A 13,198-nucleotide genomic window follows, 5' to 3' on the forward strand; every position below is an offset into this window, starting at 1 on the left:
CGATGCACGATATGAAGATGGAACAGAGGTTAAAACAAGTGGAGCAAACATTACAGGATATAGTACGTAATATTGATCTATTGCGCACACATGTTGTAGATGTAGATGCTGGTCGTTAATAAGAAAATGTCTACAGAAAAGGAACAGGTGGTGAACGAATTGCATAAACCAGCACGAAAAATCTATCCTCGTCGACGAACAATAATCAAAGGAATCGATGACTTGTGGCAAATGGATTTGGCCGAAATGCGTCCTTACGCACACCAAAATAAAAATTTTAAACTAATACTAGTCGTAATTGATTGTTTTTCAAAATATGTTTGGACACGCCCTCTAAAGACCAAGACTGGCGAGGAAATTACTCAAGCATTTTCGGATATTCTCGCCCATACTCGACGACTTCCGAAGAACCTCCAATCCGATCAGGGAACAGAATTTTATAACAGAAAATTTCAAAATTTAATGAAAAAACACGAAATTAATCATTACAGCACCTACACGATTAAAAAAGCCGCCATTTGTGAAAGAGTCATTAGAACGTTAAAAGCAAAGTTGTACAAGTATTTCAGTTTACATGGATCATACAAATGGTTAGAAGCTCTACCTGTAATTACCGAGGAATACAACAATACAAGGCACAGTAAAACGGGATACACACCATCTCAGGTCAACAAATCCAACGAAAAAGCTATTTTAAACAAGAGTTATAGTCATTTAAAAATTGCTGGTCCAAGAAAATATAAAATTGGTGACATTGTGCGTGTCTCAAAGACAAAACATTTATTTGAAAAGGCCTACACGCCCAATTGGACGACGGAATTATTTAAAATTGTAAAAGTTAAGATAACAAATCCTATAACGTATTTGCTTGAAGACATGCAAGGTATACTGATTAGCGGGGGGTTTTACGAAGAAGAATTACAGAAAACATTAAACCCTGACATTTACTTGGTTGAAAAAGTACTTAGACGAAAAGGCAATAAGATGTATGTGAAATGGCTCGGTATGGACAGCAAACATAACAGCTGGATTAACGTTAATGACGTAGTTTAGGAGGATCTATCTTTTAATCCGCCGCGTAGCAATACATTTTTTGCAAAGAGGTTGTTTTTACCACAAGGAGTAGGGGAATATAAAAGAACTCATGCTTCAGTATCAATGTCAGTACAAGTGAACATGAGCTCTCAAGATAGTGGGTATTCTTCAGGTGGCTCTCAAGATAGTGGGTATTCCTCAGGTGGTTGTGAATTTAGCATCGATATGCCTAGCAACGAAGACTATAATCAAGAATTAGATAGAGCTTTGGAAAATTATGAGGCTGCCGCCAAATCAGAAGTTTTCTACCTGCTTGCAACAAAATACACGTTATCGGGCTATGAAGTACAATGTGGTATAAGCCCTGCAAGATCATTTTCGCCTGCAGTGATTTTATCTCAGCAATATAAACCAACCAGAATATCACTCAGCGCATACGAATGGTATTCCTTTATTTCAATCATTACACAACAACTAATTGATTTTTTCCAATCAACTGATGACCTCATGCACCCAACTTTTCCATGCGAAGAATACTGCACTGTTACCCCGATAGTTTACGATGATTGTAAATTCATTATTGTTAAGAAGCATGGTGTGGAGTACTATATGGATGAAGAAGAAGTGAAGCAAATTGTTGAACTTAACACTAGTGTGCTATCGCCTCGTATGCAGTTGTTAGAAAATTTGAACTTTTGTGAATATTATTATAATGTTTTAGATTTTTGTAAAAATGCTGCAGATAGTTTAAACCCCTTGCAAATATTGTATGCTTTTTGTTCTATAATGTCAGATGATATGACAAACAATGCTCTTAGGGAGTTCATTTATTTTTATAAAATTAGGGTAATTAATGATTTGAATAAATAAAAAAAAAATACCAATTTAGAGTTTTTATTTTACCATAATATATATATTACACACTATTTTACAATATATATACAAGAAAGAGAGAGATAGCAAGTGGATATTGTTATGCGTTTAGTACAAAAGAGAGATAGTAGCTTATGAACATAATTCGTCTCAAAAATCAATTTTTAAATATTTGCAATTTGTAGTTTTAATTCTCTTAGACAATTTACTTAGGATTGTATTCGCTATTTTTTGTAAATTGGGGGGAATCCATAGGGAGCCCCGCATCTTCGACACCCGCATGACATCACTTTTTCACAGTTCTTCACAATTTGTAGTTTTAATTCTCTTATACAATTTACGTTTAAACTGAATCGTATTTGCTTGGGAATCTTAAAATTCGCGGTACATCCTTGCTTGCTGTACCATCGTTCAATACCAATCACATCTTGAGGGAGAGGATGTTGCTCTCCACTTGGAAGCGTAAATGTCTTTGTATTAGCATCAACTACATCCCAATAAATTTTATTGGCTGCTATTTGTTGCAGATTAGCGGGAGTCCATAGGTCTGGTGTAACACATCTGTGAGACATTTCAACGTTCTTCTGCAATAAAAATCTATTCTAAAATACTGTAATGTCCCAATGGTAGGGTTCTAAAACTATTTGGAATTAAATATCTTTTATCGTCATAAGGACTTAGCGCAATTTTTGTTTGTTCTATACTATAGACGTTATGGCTATATGACCGAATGGAGTGTTGAGTAGCAGTTTGTTCCTTAAAAAAGAATCAATATTACTGCCTACTTCAGACTTCTGGTTCAGAATCATCAAACCTGTTATTTCTAGGCATTTCATGTAATGCATTAACGCAAGACTCGTAATCTTTTAAATCGAATAAAACTTGAGTAAAGCAACTATTGCACCAATAATATGGTTGCTGATATACGCATTCAACGATATCATCAGCATCATAAACTTCGTGAGTATGGTCGTAACGCACCAGTAAAAATTTATTTAAGGTCTCATGAGCATTTTTGAATGCAAAAAAACATGATTTACATACGTTTAGGCGATGCTGCTTAAGATAATATCCATTAGCCCATACACAATAACTGGAGTGTTCATCTTCAAATATACTCCCCCAATCTGACTTTCCTAATACGACATTTCTTAAATGTGACGGTATGTGTTTAGAGCAAGCAATAAATTCTATTCCTTTATATGAAGGAATAGGATCATTTTTAGCACTGCTTATCATCGTTTCCCATTTATATAAAGGAAATTTTTTTAATATTATTTTTGTTAATGTCCACGGCAAGGGGGACTGCTCGATGAAATATGATGCTGATACTGTTGTTTCACAGATTTTTTTGATAGACAGGTCGGTCAATGATGGAACATTCATCTACAAAAAAAAATCTATTCTAAAATACTGTAATGTCCCAATGGTAGGGTTCTAAAACTATTTGGAATTAAATATCTTTTATCGTCATAAGGACTTAGCGCAATTTTTGTTTGTTCTATACTATAGACGTTATGGCTATATGACCGAATGGAGTGTTGAGTAGCAGTTTGTTCCTTAAAATCATTTAAACAGTTTACATAATCATCGAATTTTATAACATTTTTTACTATATTATATTTAGTCCCTTTTGCTTTTTTAGTGATTCGACCAGATTGAACTTTAAAAGTATACATTTTTGATCGTAATCCCACAAATTTTGTCATAATTTCTCCTTTATTTTCATCTTTCATTACTCCTAAAACTTTTTTATTTACGCGAGGAATATTATAGATATTATCTACAGCGTAATCGGATGTATCAAATTTTGATAGATCTTGTTTTATTACTTCCTCATATGCATCATGACAGTACAGTTCATAAATAAAGCTATCGGTATCCATATACATTAAATTACATTTATCTGCGCCCAATTTTGGAAGCATATAGTCGTAATGAAATTGGTACATACATAATTTTGATATATCTAAAACAGTCATGCCAATGTATAAGGGTTTATTAAAAACTAGATCTGATTTAATCAGTTCTATAGCTACTAAATTTTCATTAAATATCTTTCTGCTATGAAACCTGGCACTAGAAATTAAATTTTTAGCACCATATCGCCCATTCCATGATCTGACTAGTTTTACTATTCTATGTTTCCTTATATTCTCCATAGTCTTTCCAAATACACTATTATTGGCCAATTTGTATAAATTTCTTCCAAAATCGTTCGTAGCTGCAGCTCTAAGTCGAGTATTTAATTCTATGTAGGGTCGCAGCCACGCAGACTGCTTAAATTTCAAAATTTTATGAATCTTTTTTAAAACTAACCCATTAGCCAGCATTTGTTTTAAATTTCTATAATGAACGATATATTCTTTTTTATTATAAAGTGTTGTCATTAGTTTAGTATGATTTGAACCCAAAGCTTTGCGGTGTTCGGCAGCGAATGGAAAATCTGAGTGCAGATCATGTAATTGGCGAGGATAGTCCAAGTCAACTTGTAACATGTACCCTACGGGAGAGTCATCAGGTACAGACATAACATCAATGTCTTTGACATCCATCCATTCGAACCCTCCGTAGGGTAAGGGTTCTCCCATAGCCCACCCATATAAATTATTGACATCAAAATACATTAAGTATTTTGAGGGCTGTGCGGGGTCATAATTAGACATGTACTTATTATTGGCCTCCGACATTCTACCGCTACATACTGAAATTCCTCCACGAATTGCTTTCTCCATAAATAGTATCATGTCAACGTCACGCAATAACTCGAGGTTACACCCCACGTATTTCAACATACAATCCCAAGAATAACCGGGCATTGTGTAGTACCAGGCTGGATCTAACCCATAAGTTATAAAACATTTTTTGCGGAAAGTTTCAAAAACATCTGCTAAAAGCACAATATCGGTTTTTAAGTACAAATCTGAATATTGACCTAAATTTTCAATGTTAAAGGTATCCCAAACTATTTTAGCATGAGCATACTTCTCATCTGTAAGATTCGTATCGTTTAGCTTATTATAAAATGCCTCTATTGGAGGTAAATCGGTAATGTTTAATTTTTCCCAAGAATCAATAAAATCATAGCAAAATACCCCTTTTTTAGTTATTAATTTAAATTCATCGTCACTTAACCTGCTAAATTCTCGCTTGCAAATTTTAAAGTCATTTTTATTTAATGTTGAGACCAATTCATCTAAAGAGGCTCCTAAAAATCTTAATGAATCAATAAATCGAAATTTTATATTAGTAACAGCATCGTTAAGTGTAAATGAAATGTATTTTTCTTTATTGACTGGAAGTAGACTAATATCTCCTTTTTTGCTTAACTCTGAAATTATAAAATGACTGTCGTAGCCACTCATATTGTGAAAAATAACTGGGACGACAAACAATTTTTTGAAATTTAAATTACAGGCTTGGTGGGCGAAATTTCTGAACTCCCCCGTAAAATGGTCGTGGTCTTTAACAATGATATCTGTAGGAGAAAAACATTTTTCGCATATGTGACACCTTGTGGCTTTACTGGTACTCGGGTTTTCCTGCATTGGTATAATTTTCTTAATTTTCGAATGAATACTTTGAGCTAAATTTGGTAATTCATTAGCAAACCACTCCATGCAGTCAATGCCTCTATAACTCTTAAAAAAAGACAACTTTTCATCATAGCTACATTTTACATAGTATCCAGCACTATACGGAATATGTTTTTGATATTTTTTAGTACAACAGGATGTTTGGAGGTCTGTAACTTTTTCTAACATGCACTCAAAATCTGCATATATGACAAATGGCGTTGTTTGTTTATAAGTATAATTTTTAAAACTAACAGCATCATATTTAGGAAAAGACATTTTACAATTATTCATATCTGCACACATTTTTTCATGTTCCGACAATTTCCCTTCAGTTGAAAAATAATTTAAGCATCTATTGCAAAGAAATAATTTGGCCTTTCTTTTATTTAATTGACCAGCAACTAATTTAGACATATCCGTAATGTGGCAGTAGTGGTACTTAATTTCTGAATTATCATTATCCACTGGAGGTGCTTCATAATCGTTTAATTTAGGAAAATAGTGATTCTGAATTAAAAGAAGATTTACATGTTTGGCAACGACTGTTTTAGTTAATCTAGCTGGATATACTGTGAAAAATGACTTTTCATTATTTTCTATTAATTCTAAAGCAAATACATTGACTGATATATTATTTAATTTTTCAAATTTTGAAATTTGATGTAACGGCATTGGTGCCTCTAGGTCTTCTGTTTTTAGTACTGTACTGTACCATGGGTATGAGGATGGGAGTTCTTTATGTGCTTTAGCTGGATAGAGGGCACTAACTATTGCCCAATAAAAACATGCTTGATCAGAATTTTTTACATTAATACAAGCACGCTTTTTTTGAATACTCTCAGGAAGTTTAATATACGAGGAACCATTTCCAATTTCATATCGATTAATATTTACTTCTAAAGATACAATTCTATTTAATGCAAAACCGGAGTCCCTTTCCTGAAACTCGGATAATTTAAGATTTATTTTATCTTTAACATTCTCAAAAAACCACCGCTCTGTATCGGTAGATACGTCTAGTACAGCATTTTTTGTATTAAAATATTTAAAATTTACAATTTCCTCCTCCCCCGATTTTTTAATAAATTCTCCACAAAAACAAACATTAACTTTAACAACTTTATCTGCTTTTAAAATTTTTCTGATTTTATTTTTAAAAATAATATAACAATCATTTAGGAAATGTGCTAAGTCCTTATGCCATAAATTAACTATAACTCCAGTTTTAATTCGACTTTTAAACGCGGAAACTACATTTTCCCATTTAACTCTATGTTTTAGTTTGTTGTCTAGCCCCATACCGACATGTCTATTGAAAATAATCTGTTTAAAATGTTTAAAATGTCCTACATGCGTTTGCAGTTTTCTAATTGTACCTATAGGCAAAGTGCGTTTTTTTATTACTTTATTACAAGTTTTGATTTGTTTCGTTAAGCGTTTCACCCAAATTTCTTTGTCTTTAGCTGTGAATTTATCAAAAACTATCTTTCTGATTCTTTTGATGAATAACAGTAAATTTTTACATTGTTTAACAATATCCATATTGCTTACCTCTCTCTTTCAGTATTTTCGCTTAGATAATTTTAAATGATGTCATGGGCTGGTACTGTTGGCCGCAGTCCACCAGGCCGTGATAAACTATCGAATACTTCCCGCTCGAAAACTCCTCAATGACGGGGCTGTAGGTATCTGTGACTCTAGGCGGTAGAAACACCACCTCTTCCCCCAAATCTAACAGAACAGCTTGCCCAAACTTTGTCTTCACAATTTTGGCTCCCGTAATGGGTACTGGAATGTCGATCGGTAATTCTTTGAGTTTCTTCACGGGTTTCCTCGCTACGACAGATGAGGCATTAATTTTTGATAAATCCATCTGAAATGAAGGAGTGATATAAATAACCAAGCAAAAAACATTGAGTTGTATTCAAAATCAAAACACGAAAAGATTTAACAAAGAATAATTACGAAGAATGACGAATAATTGACATTCAGCATGCTAACATTAAGTCTTTTTTGTTTGTAGACAATCAGATGTCGAAATAATAACTATCATCTGGAATAAAGGGATAAATAGCAGAGTAGAAAACATTAATTAAAAAAATCAAAGAAAAACAGAACAGATTTAACAAAGAATAATTACGAGAAAATAAAAAAGAATAATTGCCATGCTGGCATGAGTTCTTGTAGACAATCAGGTGCTAAAATAATAAATCTCATCTGGAATAAAGGAATTTTATAAATAGCTAACCAAAAAACCGAACAGATTTAACAACGAATAATTACGAGAAAATAAAAAAATAATTGTCATGCTAGCATGTCTTTTTTGTAGACAATCAGGTGCTAAAATAATAAATCTCATCTGAAATGAAGGAATTTTATAAATAGCTGACCAAAAACTTGAAAAAACCGAACAGATTTAACAAAGAATAATTACGAGAAAATAAAAAATAATTGTCATGCTGACATGAGGTCTTGTAGACAATCAGGTGCTAAAATAATATATAAATAGCTAACCAAAAACTTGAAAAACCGAAAAGATTTTAACAACGAATAATTACGAGAAAATAAAAAATAAATGTCATTCAAAATGTCGACAATTAGATAATTATTTAATGTCGAAATAATAAATCTCAGCTGGAATGAAGAGATTTTATAAATAGCAGAGCAGAAAACATTAAGTTTTATTCAAAATCAAACAAGAAAAATAAAAAATATTTAACAAAAAATAATTAAGAGAACACTTACCTTGCAAAACTAGTTGAACCACAACAGTACACTAACAGTAAGGAATAGACTATGGAATAGACCGTCCTGAGGTGGATTTTGAAATTTATACGGTTGCGTGCCCCACCTTATGACGTGTTGTAGAAAGTGTGCGTGTGCAAAATTATATTCAGTTTTATCATTGTCATTGGTTTTAAAAATTCCAACATTTTCTATGCACATGATAAGAAATATAACTCAATAACAAAATGTGGGTATGATAACGAAAATTGCATAGTAATGCGATTAGACCCTCAACCGCTATTTCCTATGCGATATGTAAATTATCTGCTAACATTTATTTTCATTATTTTCAACTAAATATTTTTTAGAGTTATGGGTTTTTTATTTAAACGCCTTATTTATTGTTCAAGTCTTATATTACATGATGATTCAAATTTTCTCTTAACAATTTTAAATATAATCTTTATAATTAAAATAAACACTGAAGCTAATATTACACAAGTCATTGCAAAAACATTATCTATTTCACTTTTCATGTTTTCTTTGTTCATCGTTGTTGGCGCCGGCGTCGATAACATCATTAATAGTAATTGGATGAATTCGCCTTGTTGGAGTTTCCCTAAATAAGTAGTCCGCAGCACTTGAATATTCTTGTCGCAGCTGCTGACTAAATTCCTTTGGTGTCCAGTCTATGCTGCTTCCCAGTGATAGGTTCTCTATTTGTTTTATAACCTTATTTTTATCCTCATAAAATAAAACCTGACTTCTTAACTGTGTCAGTTTTTCTCTAAATTCTGCTAATTTACGTCTATACTCATTCAAAGACATGATGTTACTACCTCACGTCGCGCTGTGGCAATCAGGTCTTGCGATCGAGCTCCCCGTGACAATAAGGCCTACGCGACATTTCACGAGCCCACGTGACGTTTTGACGTGACGTTTTTACGTGCTTTGACGTGACGTTTTACGTGACGTGCTTTGACGTGACGTTTTACGTGACGTGCTTTGACGTGACGTTTTCACGTGCTTTGACGTGACGTTTTACGTGACGTGCTTTGACGTGACGTTTTCACGTGACATTTCACAAGCCTACGTGACGTTTTGATGTGACGTTTTTACGTGACGCGTTGACGTGCTGTGTTCCTTTTAAGTTTTTTTAATAAAAAAATTGCATTATGTTTTTTTATTTTATTTAAATTCCAAAATTACCAGCCGCGCGCTTCGTATCTACGAGATCCGCGAAAAACTTAAGGTACCGACCGCGCATCTGCTTCGCGTTCCGCGAAAAATTAAGGTACCGATCGCACATCTGGTATCGCGCACCGCTGCGCCGCTGTGTTCCTTTTAAGTTCTTTTAATAAAAAAATTGCATTATGTTGTTGTTTTATTTAAATTCCAAAATTACCGCGCGCTTCGTATCTACGAGATCCGCGAAAAACTTAAGGTACCGACCGCGCATCTGCTTCGCGTTCCGCGAAAAATTAAGGTACCGATCGCACATCTGGTATCGCGCACCGATCGATCAGCGCTAGAACGCCGTCACATCGGAACGCGCCCCATCGGACGTCGTCACATCGGAAAGCGCCCTTTTGACACTATGCCGCCATGTTTTTTTGTATTCGTTATCTCCCGCCCATTCCAACGAGCCGTCGTACGTTTAAATCGGACCAATAGCAGCAGAGATACCATGTTTCTCTCTCTAACACACATACTTTCCTATATCAGCTGTGACATCACATACCTCTCTCTCTAACACACAGAATTCCCTATATCTGTAGTGACACCCGTTTAGATCATCTACTGTTTTCGTTTTTCTAAATAGTTTTTTTTTTTAATTTTTTTTTCAAATTCACAAAACGAAAGATTTTCAAATCGATTTTTTTAGAAAACGGTGTATTCTATCGACTTAACGTAAGAGTACCTTTTAGTTCTAGAATACCTTACAATTTAATAATCCAGAGTAAAAAAATGTTTAAAAAGTAAATACAAAAAAAAAATATGCGATAAAATAACCGTTACCCTACCCGAAACAGACGCCTATGACCGGTACTAGAAATTCAAAATGGATGGAATCGATTTATCTCTGGAAGATAAATATGCGTACCAATTTTCATTTTTCTAAATAGAAGCGTTCTGAAGGTATTTAAGAAAAACTAATTACTAGCTCCCTTAAGAAGCGTTTTCGGACTAAGTGAATTGGGTTAAATTGTTTTAAAATTATCTAAGGAATCTTCTGTCTTCGTTTGTCGGTAGAGTTTCTGGACACCCAGTATATCACTCGGGTGCAAAATTAACCGGACACCTTAAAAATGAATAATTTTTGATGTCTCGCAATTCCTAAACCTGTTGTCCGATTTAAGTGATTTTTTAATATGTTATAACCTTATTCTTTAACAATACCGTTTTAATAATATTGTTGCTAAACAGGTAAATTTTCATTGTATACCGGGTGTACCAATGAAACTGTGTTTTTTTCTCAAATTTCGCATCGCCCTGTGGAGTATTCTAATATTTACAAAATACTCAAATTTAAACCCAACTATAGCCTCATGTTTTCTCAACATTCTGTTTTTTGAGTCATTCGTTTATGTTGGACCGTTAAAAAGTTAGGTACTTTAACAGTTAGCCATGTTTTTTATCAAAACAGTATGTTTTTAACCCATTAGCGCCGTGCGTTGCTTTAAAGCAACGGCAGACATGCCTGTATTTGGGAGGAGCTTGAAGTCATAAGAAAGTCAAAAAAGAGGTGTGACCTTGCAAATTCCATCAACCATAATCGCTCACACTCGGTTATGCGTATCTATTTGCGGTGTTAAGAACTGTTTGTTAGTTTGGTGCATTTGAAGTTGATTATAATATTAGAACGTGAAAATAATGGACATTCGATTTGAGTAAGTACCATAATTTCGATATAAATGGAACTTATTATTTATATACGTTAAATTTGTGTTGATTATACTTCTAACAAACCATATTTTAAATCATTTATATGAATTGATCAATAACTACTTGTCAGTGCCTGTTGTAACCCAGCCGTTGCCTTGAAACAACGCTAGGCGCTTGTACTACCTATATTTTAAATTTTATCATTTTTGTTCTAGATTCTAGACGAGGATTTTCGCTTGCTCAAGCCCTTGATATAATTTATAATGATGAACTAGGTGGCGATATTTTTGTAGAACCTCCAGATACAAAAAATAATGTAGACACTGACGAGAATTAATATGAACCACTCGCGAAAACCGAGTTCCCAGAGGATGTCCGTTAACTCCTAAAAATGAGTTTCTGAAAAAAGATCGAATTTATTTTGAAACAGCTATTGAACGAAATGATGGACAATTATATGTCCGGTGGATGGATAATGCAGCAGTAACAATGATTTCATCATCCTGCGGCATTCAAGAAGTAGGTCAAGTAAGAAGATTTTTTCAGAAACTCAAACGAAACATACTTGTTTCTAGACCGAAATTGATCGCCGAGTATAATACATTTATGGGAGGAACTGACCAAATGGATCAGAATGTAAGTTGCTACCGGATCAGTATTCGTGACAAAAAATGGTATTGGCCAATTTTTACGTGGATGCTCGATGTTGCATTACAAAATAGTTGGATATTGTATAATAAAACTGGCAAAGAAAAGGTATCGCAATTAGATTATATTATAAGAGAGATTGTAAGCACATGCTTAGAGAAGTATCGTGTACTTAGTAAAGGAAGTGGAAGACGGTTGGCTTCCTTGACAGCATCTGTCGACAGCCGAGTATCGGATGACATTATTTTGGACACCATCCAGGGGCGTCATTTTATATGCATATAGGGGGGCATTTGCCCCCCTGACCCTGAAAATTACTGAAATTTACAAAAAATAGATCAATTTTGTATTATCTTTGCATATATAATGTATTGTATATATAATGCTTGCCCCCCTATCAAAATTTCAAATGACGCTCCTGACAACATCAATCATTTGATAAAGTACATTCCAGATGTGAAAAAGAGAAGATGTGCGTCTAAAACATGTAAATCTATCGTTAGAACAATGTGTTTAAAATGTGATATTGGACTATGTACTTCTTGTTTTATACCGTTTCACTCTCGATAGTGTAAATTGTTATAATTAATAACATCGAATTACATTTTTTTATGAATAAATATATATTTTTGTTTTATTGCTTACTTTACTGTATCCCAAATGCTTTAATTTTTTGGTTTATTATTTTCAACAAAAACTAGGTAGTGTAAGCGCCTAGCGTTGCTTTAAGGCAACAGTTAATATCTCTGAAATGAAATATCTCAGAAAAAATATTTTATAAAGTTTTTTATTATTTAAACACAGTTCATTATTAATATTGCAAAAAATAATACAAAATCAATAATTTATTAATCTCGGCGCTAATGGGTTAAATAAGCATGGCAAAGCTTATGGAGTTATTCTACATGAAAAATAATGACGGTTTGCTTTATAAACCTATGTCCGCAAATGCTTAATTTCTAAGATAGAGGGTGTTGAAATTTTTCTTATAAACTCACGATTTATTTATTGCTTTAAAACCGGTTGAGATATGCAAATGAAATTTGGTGGGTTTTAAGACATAGTTATTATACAACTTTTGACATACAAGTTAGAATTTAATATTCACCATTGGCGCGCATACGGGTAATATGAGCTGTCATATTACCCGTATGCGCGCCAATGGTGAATATTAAATTCCTAGTTGTATGTCAAAAAATGTGCAATAACTACGTCTTAAAACCCACCAAATTTCATTTGCATATCTCAACCGGTTTTAAAGCAATAAATAAATCATCAGTTTGTAAGAAAAATTTCAACACCCCCTATCTCAGCAACGAAGCAATTGCGGACATACCGTTTATAAAGCAAACTGTCATTATTTTTTCATGCAAAATTACCCTTTAAAGGTTGCCATACTTATTTGAAAAGACCCCGTATTGATGAAAAACATGGCTTGTTGTTAAATTACC

At 33.5% G+C, this 13,198-nt stretch overlaps 2 protein-coding genes across 2 annotated transcripts in view; one reads left to right on the forward strand and one right to left on the reverse strand.

Annotated features, from left to right (window-relative positions):
* Nucleotides 1-13,198, forward strand: part of LOC114336209 (exostosin-1) — a 49,881-nt gene that overhangs the window by 21,476 nt on the left and 15,207 nt on the right. The window lies entirely within an intron of this gene.
* Nucleotides 1,914-7,177, reverse strand: LOC126893300 (uncharacterized). The gene is made up of 2 exons (XM_050663320.1): nt 7,038-7,177; nt 1,914-3,294 (listed from the first exon to the last, which is right to left on the reverse strand). Exon 2 carries the CDS (start codon nt 3,292-3,294, stop codon nt 2,695-2,697), a length of 600 nt encoding a protein of 199 aa, XP_050519277.1. The 5' UTR covers nt 7,038-7,177; the 3' UTR covers nt 1,914-2,694.

The sequence above is a fragment of the Diabrotica virgifera genome, chromosome 10, assembly GCF_917563875.1.
Source record: "Diabrotica virgifera virgifera chromosome 10, PGI_DIABVI_V3a".
Taxonomy (NCBI): domain Eukaryota; kingdom Metazoa; phylum Arthropoda; class Insecta; order Coleoptera; family Chrysomelidae; genus Diabrotica; species Diabrotica virgifera.